Source organism: Musca domestica, unplaced genomic scaffold, assembly GCF_030504385.1.
Source record: "Musca domestica strain aabys unplaced genomic scaffold, Musca_domestica.polishedcontigs.V.1.1 36, whole genome shotgun sequence".
Taxonomy (NCBI): Eukaryota; Metazoa; Arthropoda; class Insecta; order Diptera; family Muscidae; genus Musca; species Musca domestica.
In genome coordinates, this window is record NW_026712318.1 from 2,109,248 (window position 1) to 2,127,352 (window position 18,105).

General features: G+C 38.1%; 3 protein-coding genes across 3 annotated transcripts; all 3 read left to right on the forward strand.

Moving 5' to 3' along the window:
- The first annotated feature begins 165 nt into the window (after positions 1-165).
- Positions 166-2,269, forward strand: LOC101889543 (uncharacterized). Its single transcript, XM_005186973.4, has 2 exons — positions 166-425; positions 668-2,269. Exons 1-2 carry the CDS (start codon positions 287-289, stop codon positions 1,489-1,491), a joined length of 963 nt encoding a protein of 320 aa, XP_005187030.2. The 5' UTR covers positions 166-286; the 3' UTR covers positions 1,492-2,269.
- Positions 2,270-5,566: 3,297 nt separating this feature from the next.
- Positions 5,567-7,201, forward strand: LOC131803978 (uncharacterized). The gene is made up of 2 exons (XM_059126009.1): positions 5,567-5,752; positions 6,038-7,201. Exons 1-2 carry the CDS (start codon positions 5,605-5,607, stop codon positions 7,135-7,137), a joined length of 1,248 nt encoding a protein of 415 aa, XP_058981992.1. The 5' UTR covers positions 5,567-5,604; the 3' UTR covers positions 7,138-7,201.
- Positions 7,202-9,918: 2,717 nt separating this feature from the next.
- Positions 9,919-11,673, forward strand: LOC101889195 (uncharacterized). The gene is made up of 2 exons (XM_005186971.4): positions 9,919-10,255; positions 10,538-11,673. The coding sequence occupies exons 1-2, from the start codon at positions 10,108-10,110 to the stop codon at positions 11,539-11,541; spliced, it is 1,152 nt and encodes a 383-aa protein (XP_005187028.2). The 5' UTR covers positions 9,919-10,107; the 3' UTR covers positions 11,542-11,673.
- Positions 11,674-18,105: the final 6,432 nt, after the last annotated feature.

Consider the following 18,105-nt stretch of genomic DNA (forward strand, 5'->3'; position numbering starts at 1 on the left):
ACGCACATTTTATGACACGAAACAATGCATTGGTTTATCACTCTACCTGTATACCCCAACAAAATATTTGCATTTATATTCCATAAACAAAAAGTAAAACGAATAAATTCCCTAGGTATTGGCAACCCTTATCTAATCCACAAAAATGGTGAGAGCTCTTCAATGCGAAAGTGGAAGGTATTCTCTCCATGTGCTTGCCGCAAATTCGCCGTGTTTTTCCGTTTCTTATAATGCTGTCTGTATATTACGAACAAAAAATAACGATTCGCATTTAGTTGAACGAAAAATGTGGAACGATACAGATATCAGACGATTAATTCACGAAGTACGTAGCCGGCCGGTTCTATGGGAGATAAGGCATAGAAAATCGTATAAAGAAATTAAACAACAATGGAAAGAAGTAGCAGCAGTGGTGGGCATTGACGGTAAGTAAGCAAAAACAAATAGCCATTCACACGATTTACTCGTGTGTTTGAAATCGTAACACATTTATATGTACGAATGTAGGCATAGCAAGCCGAGTGAAACAACAACAAATCATTTATAAATTCGTTTTATTTATTTACTCTTTTCTCCCTTGGTCATGTGCTCAACTGTATGTGTGTGTATGTCTTTTCGTATAACTGGCAATGTTCTCTTCTCCACAACATTCGTGTGACGTCCACAGTTCATCAATGTCGACGCAAATGGGCAAATTTAAGAGACGCTTATCGGGCTTTAGTTAGACGTTGTGAAAATCACCAACAAAGAGACAGCAAATGGATTTATTATAAGGATCTAAGTTTTATACGAGAAAATAAAAGAATACGTCGTAAAAAGCGGCCAAAAGTGGACCAAGCGGTTCAGAGCATTTGCAATGGATCCACACAAAATGACAATGTATCTGATTTGGTAGAAATTTCAAAAATAAAAATCGAATCACCTGAGATTGGCGATGAACAAAGGTACTCTGAAGATGATGATGCAGATGTAATCGATAGGCTCTATATGGAATTTGAGCAGGAATATGGTTGGTCGGCAGAGGAGACTAACATAAATTCGATTCAGCCGCAACAAAATGTAAAACAAACATCAGCAAATATTGAGGTTTCCTGTAATGATAACAAAAAATCAAATAAAAGTTTTGAACCAAAACAAAGCAAAGATGTTGGCACTATCACCACCACCGCCCCCACCTCAACGAGCATTGAAGCTGCCACACAAACAATACCAAGCCCTGTTGCTAATAAAAACCAAGGAAATTGTCACTGTCCCTCTCGAATCGAAGGTCTTCAGCAGGAATTACGCAGTCTATTGAAAATGACACAAAATGTTACGATATCAGCTCAAACTCACGCCAATGATCCCAATTTTAATTTTCTCGTCAGTTTTCTACCGCAACTGAAGCAAATGAATCCAATACAAAATGCTGAGTTTCGCGCACGCATGAGTAGCCTGGTATTGAACATTTTAATGCCTACTTTGCAAAACGAAACCGAATTCCATTCATAGTGGGTAGTCCGTACGCCTGCCCCTTCACGAAAAAAGGATATGGCCAACATGAAAGAACTGAAGAATTGATCTACAATATGAATACCAGTAATGCAAAGAAGTCCTTGGAAGTTTCATAGAACGCTCGAACAATATGGTTCTTCTCCGATGGCTTAATGGAGGAATTGAACAACCTGTTTCCTCAATTCATGGTTCCGAAACCCAAAATTAATTGCACCGATTTTTCGTCGAAGAAGAAAATATCGAAATAACAGAGCTAACGTAGCCGAAAAAAAATATGGGTGGCGTAGACAAAATGGATCTCTTTCTGCCTTTGTACAGAATTTCCATTAGATCAACTGGGAGGACTTATGGTCAGAGTACAAAATGGACAACGAACACTGGAATATAAGAAAATGTATAAACATCTTGAGCTTTGGCAACGACAGGGCAAATGGCCTCTTTGCCCCAACCAATCAGCGAGCATGCTCTCATAAAGTGATATGGTATTTCAGTAAGTTCTTCAACATCCGGTAAAAATCGAAAAGTAGCTCCCATAAATTCTATGCGATATGATGGAAGCCAGCATTGGCAGGAAAATATGACTGATAAAGGCAGACGTAAATATAAGGACTATAAGGGTCAAACAAGATATGGGTATTCCAAGTGTGATGTCATTCTATGCGCACCGAATGGTTCCAAAAATAGTTTTAAGGATTATCATTATTTAGCGATCGAATTAATTATTTATAAGTTATTCTGTTACATTATATTTAAGCGATATATGAAAGCTTTTCAAATAAAAAACACAAGCAATTCAAAAACGAGTAAAAAAGCAACAGTTTAATACCCTCCACAATTTTAAAAGAATTTGCCAAAATTCTGAAAAATACCGCTTATATGAAAACCGTTAAATGGGAGCTATACGAAGACGTGGACCTTCATCAATAATTTTTTGTCATAGGCTGTAGTACTCATTACGACATTCAAATACAAAATTTGTAACAATTCCTATGAAAAATGTTCCCAAACTCATGAATATATAGAGGTACCCAATATCAAGAGGTGCCGTTATATGGGGGCTATACGAAGACGTGGTCGTGCATACGACATTTTTTGTTAAAAGCTGTAGTACCCATTACAAACTTTGTTGATTTTATCATGAGTATTTCAAGGAGATGCAAACGAAATGACAAAGCTAACATACCCTCCTTAGAATGATGGAAGGTATAATATACACGATTTTTATACCCTCCACCATTCCGTTTGTAACTCATCGAAATAATAATTTTAGACATAACAAAGTATATATACAGGGTGAGATGAAAAAACTGCAACGAACTTCAGAATTCGGTCTTTTCTAAGCCACTCGTCCGACAGATGTTAAAATTATTTCAGTGACAGCTCATTATATTGTCTACAAGCGTACAAAAGCATTTTGGTGAGAATTTTCCAGAAAAAAAGTTATTCGTGATGGAATTTAATCGTGATAGTGTGATTTCTTTATTTTTGACTGGAAAACCACAAGTGACTACCGTTAGAGCGCTCCAGCATTTAAATGTGAATAAATCTTTTGTGTCTCCTACCATCGTTTATTACCGTGACACTGGTAGCGTAGCCCGACGTCAAGGAAGTGGATGGAAGAAAACAACAACATTAGCAGAAATGTTTCGAAAAGTAAAGAAGCGACTTTGTTGAAACCCACGTCACATTGGCCGAAAAATGGTTCGTGAGCTGAACATATCGCAATATTCCATTCGGCAAATATTGAAAAATGAACTCGGGAAAAAGCGATTTAAATTACAAAAAGTACAAGAACTTACACCGCAACATATAGAAAATAGACTCAAAAGAGCTAAAGAGTTGCTTCGCTTAGCCGAAAGTGGTGAACTGTCGAATTTGGTTTTCTCTGTCTCCGATGAGAAAACATTCGTTGTTCAGCAGTTTGTAAACAAACAAACTGATCGTGTTTGCTTGCCAAATAGGTCAGCTGAAAATGGTCACCTTCGGTTGGCCACCCGAACTCAAGCGCCGGCCATGGTGATGGTGTGGGACACCAAAACAACCGATGGTCGTTCTCCGCTCTTATTAATCGACCGTGGCATCAGAATAAATGCCGAATATTATCCCGAAAATATTCTGGAGGGTGTATTAAAGCTAAAGCCAAGCAAACATTTTGGGCGCAGACCTTGGACATTCCAACAGAACTCAGCACCATCGCACTCAGCACGCACCACCAAGAATGGTTACAAAATGAGGTTTCTCGCTTCATTTCCAGCGCAGGCCACCAAAATCTCGGGATACCAATCCTACCAATACTATTGTGTCTGGAGTATTTTGGAAAGCAAGGTAGGCACTAAAAATACCAAATCTACACACCTCAAGCAACCGTTTAAAGGCCAATTCCTGCTAAAAGTGACCAATTCGAACAAATCTAAACTTATTCGAAAATATGATGCTATTTCCGGCATTTTTTGCATTTATTCAATTAAATAAAAAAAATGTAAAAATTATGGCGTTTGACTTTGATGCAGTTTTTTTTATCACAATGTCCGTCCGTCTGTCTGGCTGGTTGGTTGGTGCGCACAATAATTCTCGAAGGGTGTTTCCGATTTAATCCAATCTTGGTACTTCTCAAAGTTAGATCGAGTTCGGAGATGGGCAATATCGGTCCAAATCTTCTGGTACTTGTCCCACAAGAGGTCGAGATTTTCAAAGAATATATTTTAGTGCAGGGAGAGAGAGAGAGATAGAAAAGAAAATCAGGTTTTGCTCCAACTTTGCAAATCCTTGCATCAGTTCTAGGTCAGGTAAGAAAATGGACAATATCGGTTCACTCCATTAAGTACCTCCCCAACAAAGGGTCAACATTTTTAAAATCCATGAAGCTCATAAGACACGAAATTAACATTAGATTCCATTCAGACTTGGCACATCTGAAAAAAAAAATATTAAATCTGAAATAAGCATCCGGCTCTCTTCATATTTCACACATCCCATTATTTTTACTAGCAGAAGATCTGCTATGAAAATGGCAATATTCCTTCTGGTACCTCCCCCACAAAATTCAAAACTTTGACTAACAAAAACGATCATAAAATACGAAATAAGTATCCGGTTCTCTTCGAATTTCACACATCCCAACATTTTTGCTAACGAAAAGTCAGTTTTGAAGATGACGTTCTGGTACCTCAACCGTAAAGGCTCACAATTTCCAATACTTATATCTGTCATAATTTCGAAACAAGTCGGCGATTCTATCTATCTATGTAATTAGTCGGATTCTATCTATGTAATTAATCGGAATTTTCTTATAAAATTGGATATAAATGTTCGATTCCCTTTAAATTTTGCACTTATCATAATTTTTATCAGACCGCTATATTTGGTACCTCACACCGATGTCGAACATTTTCCAAAAAATTGCAATTATCTCATATAAAGTAAAGGAAGTAGACGATATAAAAACCAAATATGACACGTATTTATATCAGACTTAGGTCAAATACGAATTGGGCAATATATTGACCAACTGCTTCGGAACCTCCGCCATAAAGGGTCAAAAGTTAGAATAATAATAACTCAAGGCTGGGGGTATACATCTGTTTCCGATCGACTGATACTATTTAACTTGTTGCATCCAATTTTTTAATAATTTCGACAGGAAGCTGGTGAAGCCTCAGGACTGCAATTTAATAGTTTTACGAACCAGCATTACCTCCTTGTTGTACCATGGCTCTAATTAACAATATTTTATTGATAATAACTGTATGCCCGCATCCACATTCATACATGTGGAAAGTACAATTACTTTCGCTTAAATAATAGGTTGGTATACCATTTTTTGTCGGTAGGTTATATCGTTTGTAAACTTCGTATTCAAAGAAAATAAATTATGTTCAACAACACACAGTAGCTAAGTTCGTATATTTTTTCAACCTGTTTCGTCATTCGCTAATCACGAAACACATACCGAGAACCCATTGTCATTAAAAGTTTTAATAAAACACAAAGTGAGTGCGAGTGGACTCTATTCTCTCTTTGAATTCCACATTGAATTCGCTGTGCTCACTGTTTGTTCTCAGTGGGCAAGCGACGAACACCACTAACGATGCCACGTTAGTTACAGTGGAAATGCCGAACGAAATAGATAGCAGACGTTTAATCGAAGAAGTGCGCAAAAGACCAGCTTTATGGGACCTGGATCATGAGTTTAACAAATGGCCTCTCGAAGTTATCAAGCTATGGAAAGAGGTCGCAGCTGTATTGGGCGTTGAGGATGGTAAGTAAATGAAAACAACAGCTAGCTGGCCTGCTAAGATATTTTCGTTAGCTCAGTAGTCATAGGTTTGTTGTTTATCAACATTAAATGCGACAACAACAAATGTACATGTGTGTGAGTGTGTGTGTGCGTTATTATTGAGTAGCGTTTTATTCTCTCTCTCTCATTTTTTCTATTCCTTTTTTTTTGTATCGTTTGTTTTGTTACTGACTACAACTGGTTGTGTGTTCGTTCGTTGGCCCTCTGTATGTTGTGACGTTGTTGCTAATTGTGGTTACGCTACAGTCGAACAATGTCGACACAAATGGAAAATTTTACGCGATACTTATCGCACCTTGGTGAAACGTTTTGAGAGGCGTAAAGCACGCGACAGAGCATTGGGTATTCAGAATCCTCAAAGCAGTTATGAGATTAAATGGGCCTATTATGACGATTTAAGCTTTATAAAAGACAAAAAGCGTAAGCGACGGACGCGCTCTGAAATGGAACAAGATCAAAACACCAATTCAACAGATGATTGCAATGAAGCGCCCGTTTCGGAAATTAAAGTGGAACCGACGCGTGTCAGCGATCAAGAGACGTTCTTTATAGAAGAGTTTGGCGATGATGATGATACAGATATGACAGATTTGGAATTTCAAGCTATTGGGAATTCAAATACGCTCTCTGATAATTCTAGAAGTAATACATTGTTGGCAGAGCAATACCCGGCTAAAATCTCAGGCGTCAATGAGGGAGCAAATACCACAAATGAGGTCCAGAACACATTAACAACGTCTCAACTGTCATCGCCAATCTCCGTAATCAATGCAGCGCTTGAAGAAACCGAATCCCCAAATGTGATCCAGAAAACAAAATTAAGAACAAGCCCTCATGTATCACAGACCATTGAAGAGGCGACCTCACCAACAACCCCATTAACATTCCCCATGGCACCGGCAATAAAAGTGGCAACACAAGAAAATGAAAATAGTACGGCAACCCCAACTCCCAATGATAATACAAAAGATTGTCCATATTCCTCACGAAGTGAGCGACATGTACATTTTATCGAAACTCCCGAACAGGAAAAACACCATCTAATGAAATCCTCTCTAGAAGCTATACATCGTGCCAACAAGCATAACGGTGATCCAGATTATCATTTCCTAGTCAGTTTCTTGAAACACATGAAGAAAATGGATGTTGTTGAAAATTTACGATTTCGTAGACGCATATGCGATTTGGTTATGAGTACATTGGCGCCCAATGCGGTGCCAAGCAATTCCTTAGCAGCTACAAGCAACGCGTCAGCGTTATCAGCCCCCGTTTCAGGTTTCGTTATTGCGGAGTATGAGAAGGGCAATAGTGCTTCAGTAAAACAAGAGCCGGTAACAAATCAGTAGACAAGTAATGTTAAAGGGAATAATAATCAGATATAAATAAAATATAAAATAAATAAATATAATAGTAATATGTTGTTGTTGTAACCAAATAAGTATAATAGTAATAAATAAATAATATAATGAATTAACATAATTCGAATTATTTTTTTATACCCCCAGCCAAATGGCTGAGGGTTTTAGACCCGCTGTAGAGCATTTGGTGTCCATCTACGAATGTCCGGCCGATACGATAACTGTCGAAGGTAGTATCCAATTTGGTCCAAACTTGGTACATCGTAATATTACTACTAAACTTAGATCGAGTTCGGAGATGGACAATATCGGCGCACTCCTTCTGGTACATCCCCACAAAAGGTAGAGGTTTTCAAAAAAATAAAAAAAATATTTTAATGCGCAGAAAGAGGAAGGATAGTCCGATTTTGTCCCAACTTTACAAAACCTAATATTTGCATCAGTGCTAGGTCCGTAAACTCCACCAAGTACATCCTCCACTATGGGTAAAAATTAATTGAATAATTATAACTCTTATAAAATGTGATGTACGGGTCCGATTGTCTTCAAATTGGACCATTCCTTCTGGTACCTCCCCCATAAAGGGTCAAATTTTTGAAAAACCAAAACGATTATGAAATCCGAAATATGAACCCGGTGCCCTTCATATTTCACACATGCCATTATTTCTATAACACAAGATCTGCTGTCATTATTTCTATAACACAAGATCGACTCACACTTTCTCAAAATTTTGAATATCAATAAAGCCTATAACGTAATTAACAACGGATTCCCTTCAGACTACGTACATCCCCATATTAACAACGGATTCCCTTCAGACTACGTACATCCCCATATTTCCATCAACACAAGATAGGTTATAAATATGGTAGAGATCGAAATCAAAATAGAAATTTCGTTTCTTTGGTGACTTTAAGTGAAATTTGATCAAGAATATTTATGTCTTCGACGTCACCGCCCTAAAAGGACGCTTTGTTGCAGGTTTTTGCACAAACTAACTAAGTACGTATTTAACCCTTAAATGAGTTTTTAATATACAGGGTGAGATAAAAAAATGCAACAAAGTCAAACGCCATAAATTTTATTTTACTTTTTTTAATTTTATTGAATGGAAGCAAAAAATGTCGGAAATAGCATCAAATTTTAGAATAAGTTTAGATTTGTTCGAATTGGTCACCTTTGGCACGAATTATGGCCTTCAAACAGCAAATGAAACCATCACACGATGCCCGAATGTTGCTCTGCGGTATTTTGTACCATTCCCGGCGAAGCGCTTGCTTGAGGTGATCGACACTTTTGTATTTTTTAGTGCCAACCTTACCTTCCAAAATACTCCAGACACAATAGTCCAACGGATTGGTATGCGGATATTTTTGTCCGCTGGAAATGAAGCGAGGAACCTCATTTTGTAACCATTCTTGGGTGGCGCGTGCTGAGTGCGATGGTGCTGAGTACTGTCCAAGGTCTACGGCCAAAATGTTTGCATGCCTAAGGCTTTAATACACCCTCCAGAATATTTTCGCGATAACACGATCAGCGGCTTTTTTGGCGGCTCACTCCATCACCATGGCCGGGGCTTGAGTTCTGTTGGCGAACCGAAGTTGCACATTTTCAGCTGAACTCTTTGGCAAGTAAACAAGATCCCCGATCATTTTGTTTGTTTACAAACGAATATTTTCTCATCGGAGAAAACCAAATTCGGCAGTTCACCACTTTCGGGCAAGCGAAGCAACCCTTTAGCTCGTTTGAGTCTATTTTATTTCTGTTGCGGTGTAAGTTCTTCCACTTTTTGGAATTTCAATTGCGTTACCCCGAGCTCATTTTGCAATATTTGCCGAATATTGCGGAATATAGCGATATGTTTAGCTCACGAGCCATTTATCGGCCGCTGAGACGCGGCTTTCAATCAAGACGCTTCGTTACTTTTCGAACCATTTCTGCTGATGTTGCTGATTTCTTCCGTCCACTTCCTTGAAGTCGGGCTACGCTACCAGTACCACGTGTGGTTTTCCAGCCAAACATAAAGAAATCACACAATCACGCTTGAATTCCATCACGAATACATTTTTTTCTTAAAATTTCTTACCAAAATGCTTTTGAACTGGAGTAATTTTAACAGCTGTCGGACGAGTGGCTTAGAAATGACAGCAGTCTGAAGTTGGTTGCAGCTTTTTCATCTCACCCTGTATATGCATTCCTGGTGGTTAAGGCAATATTTACCCTCTTGGCGTCTTCTTGGGCCTATAATAAAATTTTATGACAAAAAATTTTGTAGAATATTTTAACTTCGTTGTTTTTAACCATATATTTGAAAAGGGCCCTTGACTCGCTTGAGGGTTAAAATTTTCTTTACAAATGTTCCTTGTATTTTTGTCTGCAATATTATCGAATACACTATATACCTAAAATGCTTGAATGCTGAGGAATCTTAATTCAAAATTTCCAAAAATATGGAAGGAGGGGATCTTGCCCTCTCTATTTTTTCTGCAAATTTTCAAAAGGTTTTGGCAAGAATTTTCCAAAACTAGACTAAGCAGATGGACTATTTTAGACACAGTCGTGGTCGACAATTACATGAAATAATCTTTAATTCTTAAATTATACGGACCCTACTATTAATTCCAATAAAGATCTCATGGATTTTTCAGAATTTAATGAGCTTCCATATTCATTTAAAAAATCACCCTTTATATACTGTATGGTATCTCCTACGAATATTTGGAGGTGTTACAAACGAAATGACAAAATTTAATATACCCTCATTTCCATGCAGGAGAGTATAAAAATAATAATCAAACTACGTTGAGAACCCCTTGTTATTAACATTCAAAGAGAGATTGCATGAGTGGACTCTATTCTCTCCTTGAATTCCACATTGAATTCGCTGTGCTCAGTGTTGCGCTCACTGGCTAATCGACGAACACCACTAACGATGCCACGTTAGTTGAAGGGAAAATGTCGAACGAAATAGATGCCAAGCGTTTAATCGACGAAGTGCGCAAAAGACCAGCTTTATGGGACTTGAATCATGAGCACAACAAGTCGTACACCGAAGTTGGCAGGCAGTGGAAAGAACTGGCAGCTGTTCTTGGCGTTGAGGATGGTAAGTAAAAGAAAACAAAAAACAAGAAGAAAGCTAGCTAAGATATTTTCGTTACCTGAGCTGTTGCTTCGTTGCTTATCGACATTAAATGTGACAACAACAAATGTACATATGCGTGTGTGTGTGTAGTTATTGAGTAACGTTTTATTCTCTCATCTCTCTTTTTGCTCTGTTCGCCTTTTTGTATCGTTTGCTGCAACTGGTTTGGTGCCCACGGTATGTGTGTATATGACTGACTGTCTTATGAAACGATGCTGCTGGTGTTATTGCTTGGCGCTATAGTCGAACAGTGTCGACGTAAATGGAAAAATTTACGCGATTCCTACCGTGCTTTGGTAAAACGCTGCGACCTTCGTCGGGCACGTGACGAAGCCTTGGGTATTTATGATCCTCAAATCAGCTATGAGAGTAAATGGACTCATTTCCATGATCTAAGCTTTATAAGAGACAAGAAGCGTAAACGGCGAACTCGCTTTGAAATTGAACAGGATCAAAATACCAATTCAACAGATGATTGCAATCATGAAGCGAATGTTTTCGACATTAAAGTGGAGCCAACGTCGTTTATGGATGGTGGTGATCAAGAAGTATTCTTCATCGAGGAATTTGATGATGATGATGCCGATATGACAGATTTGGAATTTCAAGATATCGATACATTGTTGCCAGAGCAACAATTCAAACATATACCAGCTAAAATATCCGTAATCAATGGACCGAAGACCAGCAACGAGGCCCAGAGAACATCATCCACTACAACACCTCCAGTAACCCAATCCAATGAAGCGACAACATCATCATCCGCCCGTTTACCATTACCACTGCCACCAGCAATAAAAGTGGCAATACTGCCAAAAGAAACGAGTACGGCAACTCCAACTCCCAACAATAACGACAACAACACAAAAGAATTTTCAAATTCATCGCGTAGCGAAAAAAATGTTCATTTTCTCGAAAATCTAGAACGTGAAGAACACAAACTAATGCAGTCGACACGAGAAGATATACATCGTGCCATTGACCATAGCGGTGATCCAGATTATAATTTTCTGGTCAGTTTCCTGCCGCATATGAAGAAAATGAATGATTTACAAAACTTACAGATGCGTGCACGTATGAGTGACTTGGTATTGAATATTTTGTCGCAGCCAGGGCAAAATCAAGCGACATCGTCACCGGCAGCAGCGAGCTCTGCTCGTGGTAATAATCCCCAATATTCTTCATTTCACAATAGGAATTTTACAATAAATGCCGCCACATCAACCAGTTCCAATAATTTAAAATAAATTGCATGCGATTTTTTAGTTTTAATATTATTTAAATGGCGACTTAGTTTATAAATATATTATTGTTAAAAAAATGAAAATAAAACAGGTTCAGAATAAAGTTGAAATCTGATAAAATTACAAAAAAAAAAATATTTTGAATTGAGGTGTTTTAGATGGCAAGCGGCATGGTACAATAACAAATGTTAGATAAAATTGTTTTTTATTGGTGTCCCTGTTCGTCAAAAACACTCATAACTTCTAAAGGGTACAACAGGAGAGCTTCACAATAAATAAAAAATAAAATACAGTAAGTTCGGCCGAACTTTGAATACCCTGCACCATTTGGAACGCTTTTGGAAATTTTCAAAAAAAATTAAATGAAAAAAATTCGTTAAAAAAGTTGCCGTTATATTGGGGTCTATATGAAGCATAGACAATTTTTGTCATAGGCCATTCAAAAATTCAATATTCAAACATGAAATAATGTTACAAAAATACAGAATATAGGGAGGTACCGTTATAATGGGGCTATACGAAGATCTGGACCTGCATACCTGCAATTTTTTGTCATAGTCTGCAGTACCCATTACGAATTTTAAATACGAAATTTGAAACAATTTCGGCGAATAATGTCGCTAAAATCATGAAAATACCGAATATCGGGGGTACCTTTATATGGGGGCTATATGATATGGTGGTCATATATAGAGGTAAAGTACGCAGAAGGAACTCTCTGCGTGGATTTTCAGACAATTTCATTGAAAATTGTTGCTACAATCATCAAAATACCGAATATAGCGAGGTACCTTTATATGGGAGCTATACAAAGGCCTGGACCTTCATAGACAGTTTTCTGTCACAGGCTGTAATACCCAAATACGAAACTTTAAATAATTCCAGTGAATAATGCCGCTAAAATCATCAAAGCTAGTGAAAAAACATTTTTAATATCCTCCACCTTAGGGTGAAGGAAACATTAGAACCCATTATGACCCACAAATACCAATTTTTAGACATATTCGTGGGTAAATGTGGGAAAAAGTATCAAAATGCCAAAATCGAGAGGTACCATATCAAAGGGTGAGCCCATATATACAATATTTCACCACACGAACTAGGACCCATTGTCACCTACAAATACCAATTTTCTGACAAATCCGTGAAAAAATGTGGCAAAAATCATCAAAATACCGAATATCTGGAGGAACCGATGGGGGTTTATACCAAAACGTGGGCCTTTACATACAATGTTTTGCCACCGCAGCTAGAACCCATCACGGCCAATAAATTCTAATTTTTAGACAAATTAGTGGGAAAATGTGACAAAAATCATCAAAATACCGAATATCGAGAGGTACCGTTATATGGGGCTATACAAAAACGTGAACCTTTGCATGCAATGTTTCGCCACCGGAGCTAGAACCCATTATGACCCACAAATACCGATTTATAGACAAATTCATGGCAAAAATCATCAAAATACGGGATATCGAGAGGTACCGTTATATGGGGGCTATACCAAATCGTGGGTCTATACAAACAATGTTTAGGCACCGGAGTTGGAACCCATTATGGCCAGCAAATTCCAATTTTTAGAAAATTTCGTAGGAAAATGTGCCAAAAATCATCAAAATACCCTACAAATACCAATTTTCAGATACCGAATATCGGGAGGTACCATTATATGGGGACTATATCCAAACGTGGACCTATATGTCTCATTTTCAATACGAACCATCCTAGTCACAATACTAATTGTTCTGCTAAATTTTGACGCTCTACGTCAAATAATGTGGGCTGCATCGTGATTTCCACAGACAGACGGGCAGACCGACGGTCATCGTTAAATCAACTTAGAATTTTATGCTGTTTATGAATATACATACTTTATGGGGTCTTCGATGAATATTTAGGGATATTACAAACGGAATGACAAAGTTAATATATCCTCCTTTATAAGGTGAAGGGTATAATTATTAGGATGTGTGAAAGTCATGTTTTATAAGAGTTGTAATTATTAAAATTGTGACCCTTGATAGAGTGGACCGATATTGTCCATTTTCGCACCTGACCTAGTACTGACGCAAATATTCGGATTTGCAAAGTTAGTTCAAAACCAGATTATCCTTTTACTTTCTGTGCAGAAAATATTTTTTTTTAAATTTCGACCTTTTGTGGGAGACGTACCGGAAGGAGTGGACCAATATTTCCCATCTTAACGACATACCTTAGGTTAATAAAATTATTGGGATGAAGTACCAAGTATTCTATAGTACCAAAAGAGTTTCGGACCCCTAAACCAAACTTATGTACGGCTATTATGTAGTCATGACCAGAAAAATACTAAGAGGCCCGAAAACGTTCGCACATTTTGCCTAGCATTTAAAAATCTGAGGGAATTGCAATTTTCAAATTTATTTATACATTCATTTATTTATTTATTTTTTTTTTTTTGAAATTCGAAAATTCCAATTCTCTTAGATCCTTAAAAAATCCTTTTGCGAATATCTCTGATATTTTTCGATTTTTGAAAAAAAATCGACACAAACCTAGCACAATTCAGCACAACTTTCGTTTTTTCGAAACTCGAAAATTGCAATTCCATCGGACACCAAATTATTCCTTCTAATTTTTCGACCGACATCTCACGAATAAATGCTTCAACGTTGTCTTCCAATGCGTCAATTGAATCGAACTCTTCCGTATAGACATGAGCATTAACATGGCCCCACGAAAATAGTATAAAGGCGTAAAATCGCACGATCTGTGCGGATAAGTAACCTCAAATGTTAAGCAGACTCCCAATAAATACGCGTGTTGTGTGGCATGTTGCTCCGTCTTGTTTAAATCACATGCCTTGCAAGTCAAACCTTGCATTTTGGGCTAAAAAAGTTGGGTTTCATTTTACGGTACCGCTTGAAGAATTACGGTCCAATAATGCCATCCACCCATAAACCGCACCAAACTGTGACTTTTTCTAGATGCATCGATTTTGCAAAACATTCGTCGGATTTTCACTCCAAGTGGGATGTATGGACCCACTCCTTCTGGTACCTCCCCCTCAAAGGGTCATTTATCCATGAAACTCATAAAACGCGAAATTAACATCCGATTCCCTTCAGACTCGACACATATGAATATTTCTATCAACACAAGATCTGGCATGAAGATGAAATATATCGGATCACTCCTTCGTGTACCTCATCCATAACGGGCACAAAATTTTGAATAATTATATTTCTCATAAAATGTGAAATAAGCATCGAATCCTTTCTAATTTTCGCATATTCGAGTATTTCTGCTAACAAAATCGGTTTACCTCTTCTGATACCTCCTCCTATAAAGGGTCACAATAATCAAATCTGGTACATTGTAAGATTTATATCAGACTTAGGTCAGATGCGAAATAGATAATATTGTCCGACTTCTTCGGAGCTACCCCCATAAGTGGTCAACAGTTTGAATCCTCATAACGCAAGGCTGGGGGTATACATCCGCCGGCTAACCCGGCTGATACTATTTAACTTGTTGTAATAAAATTCAATGATTTGCAAGCGACGTTCGTGATGAAAATCTGCAACCAACTTCAGACTGCTGTCTGATTTGCAAGCGACGTTCGTGATGAAAATCTGCAACCAACTTCAGACTGCTGTCATTTCGAAGCCACTCGTCCGACAGCTGTTAAAATTATTCCAGTGACAGTTTACAAGTATACAAAACCATTTTGGTAAGAATTTTCCAGAAAAAAAGTTATTCGTGATGAAATTCAAGCGTGATAGTGTGATTTCTTTATATTTGGCTGGAAAACCACAAGTGGCTATCGTTAGAGGACTCCAGCATTTAAATGTGAATAAATCTTTTGTGTCCCGTTGCCGTTACCGTGATACTGGTAGCGTAGCCCGACGTCAGCAAACAGCAACATCAGCAGAAATGGTTCGAAAAGTAAAGAGGCGACTTGATTTGAACCCGCATCGCCGTGGCCGAAAATGGCTCGTGCGCTGAACATATCGCTATATTCCATTCGGCAAATACTGAAAACTTAGCTCGGTGTAAAGCCATTAAAATTCCAAAAAGTGCAAGAACTTACACCGCAACAGAAAAAAATAGACTCAAAAGAGCTAAAGAGGTGCTTCGCTTGGCTGAAAGTGGTGAACTGCCGAATTTGGTTTTCTCCGATGAGAAAACATTCGTTGTCCAGCAGTTTGTAAACAAACAAAATGATCGTGTTTACTTGCCAAAGAGGTCAGCTAAAAAAGTGCACCTTCGGTTGGCCACCAGAACTCAAGTGCCGGCCATGGTGATAGTGTTGGTCGCCATAACAGGCGATGGTCACTCTCCGCTTGTATTAATCCACCGTGGCATCAGAATAAATATCGAATATTATCGCGAAAATATTCTGGAGGATGTATTAACCCCTTGGGCACGCTAACATTTTGGCCGCAGACCTTGGACATTCCAACAGGACTATGCACTATCGCATTCAGCACGCACCACTCAAGAATGGTTACAAAATGAGCTGCCTCGATTCATTTTCAACGCACAATGGCCACCAAAATCTCCGGGTACCAATCCGTTGGATTATTGTGTCTGGAGTATTTTGATAAGCAAAGTTGGTACTAAAAAGTACCAAAGTGTCGGACACCTCAAGCAAGCGCTTCACTGGAAATGGGCCAAAATACCGTAAGGCAACATTCGGGCAGCCTGTAACGGTTTCATTGGCCGTTTGAAGGCCATAATTCGTGCCAAAGGTAACCAATTCGAACACATCTTAACATATTCTAAAAATGTGATGCTAAAATTATGTCGTTTGACTTTGTTGAAGTTTTTTTATCTCACCCTGCATAGCTAAAAAGTTACCCTTTAGAAGTGGTACTGGCAAAAAATGTTTGTTTTTTATTGAATCAAAAAGGAAGGGAAACTTAAACCCCTAGTTGCTTGACGTAAACATTAGCTGCTCGGCCAATGCCACTGAAAGGAATTGAACCACTACTTCTAACGATCCTACAAAGTGAGGGACTTAAATCACCCTGTTATGTGGATATGACGTTCCAAATCTTACTTTTTGTTTAGAAAACAAACAAAAGTGTTAAAGGAATTCAGAATGTGATTAAAATAAATATTTGCCCTAAACAAATCAAATTCCAGAACTGAATGGTGAATTAGGCACAAAACTATTCTTAGCTTGAGGAAATTCCTTTGCACGTGTGCGTTCAGTTCATGCTGCTGGTGGCAAAATCCCAAGGATTAACTGCTGATGGGAATTTTTTCACATTTCATTTCCGCACCAACTTCACCGGCTAGCCGACCAAAAGTATGCATTAACATAAACTTGAGATTTTTGACACCTGAACATTGTTGCAAGTCGTTGAGAGAGAAAAAACCCAACAAATGGCTTGCAATGGAGGGAGGTGCAGCCAAATGCATCTGTGTACACAAACACTTGGGCACACACACACACACACACACAGGTGAATGGCGATAACAGAGAATGTGGGCAAGTGCGGATGATGCTGGTGCTGGCTTCATAGAATGGCAACAACAATATGAACAATGGTAATTAAGACTTTGAAAGACTCTGGATAATGGCTGCATAGAATTGCAGTTTGAGAACATCAAAGACAGATTACAACACACACAGAGGCCGGGCTTTAAAACCCATAGCCTGGGAGGGCTGCTGCTGCCGACACATTGTTTGGCCACATCTTTATGAGGAATTTAACACAATCTAGACACAAAATGAAAAAAAAAATGTCCAGTTATGGTTGATTGGCTAGAAAAGAAAATGGGTTGGTATGAACACAGCTATTAACACGTTTATGGTCTTTTAATGATGTTGCAGTTCTTTTTGGTGTCTAGAGAGCGCTGATATTTTTTCCTTTAGTGAGTGGCATGTAAAGGAATTTTCAAACAATAAATGCCGACAAAATATGTAAATGTGAGAACTGGAAATTCCAATAAAGATGGTAAATGGAAATTTCCCTGTGTGATATTTTTCGGCTTTCGAACAACATTGTCGATTTTATGATGTGTAGAGATTAAACTTCGATTTTAGGACGTTTTAAAGGATGATTTTTCAGTCATAATCCTTTTGATTTCGCTTTTTATGAGCTTCGTGGATATTCAAAATGTTGAGAATTTCTGAGGGAGGTACCAGAAAGAGATCTTGTGTTAGGAAAAATGTTTTGTGAAATATTAAGAGAACCTGATACTTATTTCGGATTTTATAAACGTTTTGGTTATTCAAAACTTTGACCCTTTGTGGGGGAGGCACTTGATGGATTGGACCGATATTGTTAATTTTTGCACCTAACCTAGAACTGACGTAAATATTAGGATTTGCAAAGATAGAGCACCATCGGAATATCGCTTTTCTTTCTGTGCAGAATATGTTTTTTTTTAATTTCGACCATTTGTGGGGTAGGTACCAGAAGGAATGGACCGATATATTCCATCTTAACATCAGACCTTGGGCTAACGTAAATATTGGCATGTGTGAAGGCAATCGGACTCTTACATCACATATTATGAGAGTTGTAATTATTCCAAATTTTGACCATTTGTGGAGGAGGTACTTGATGGAGT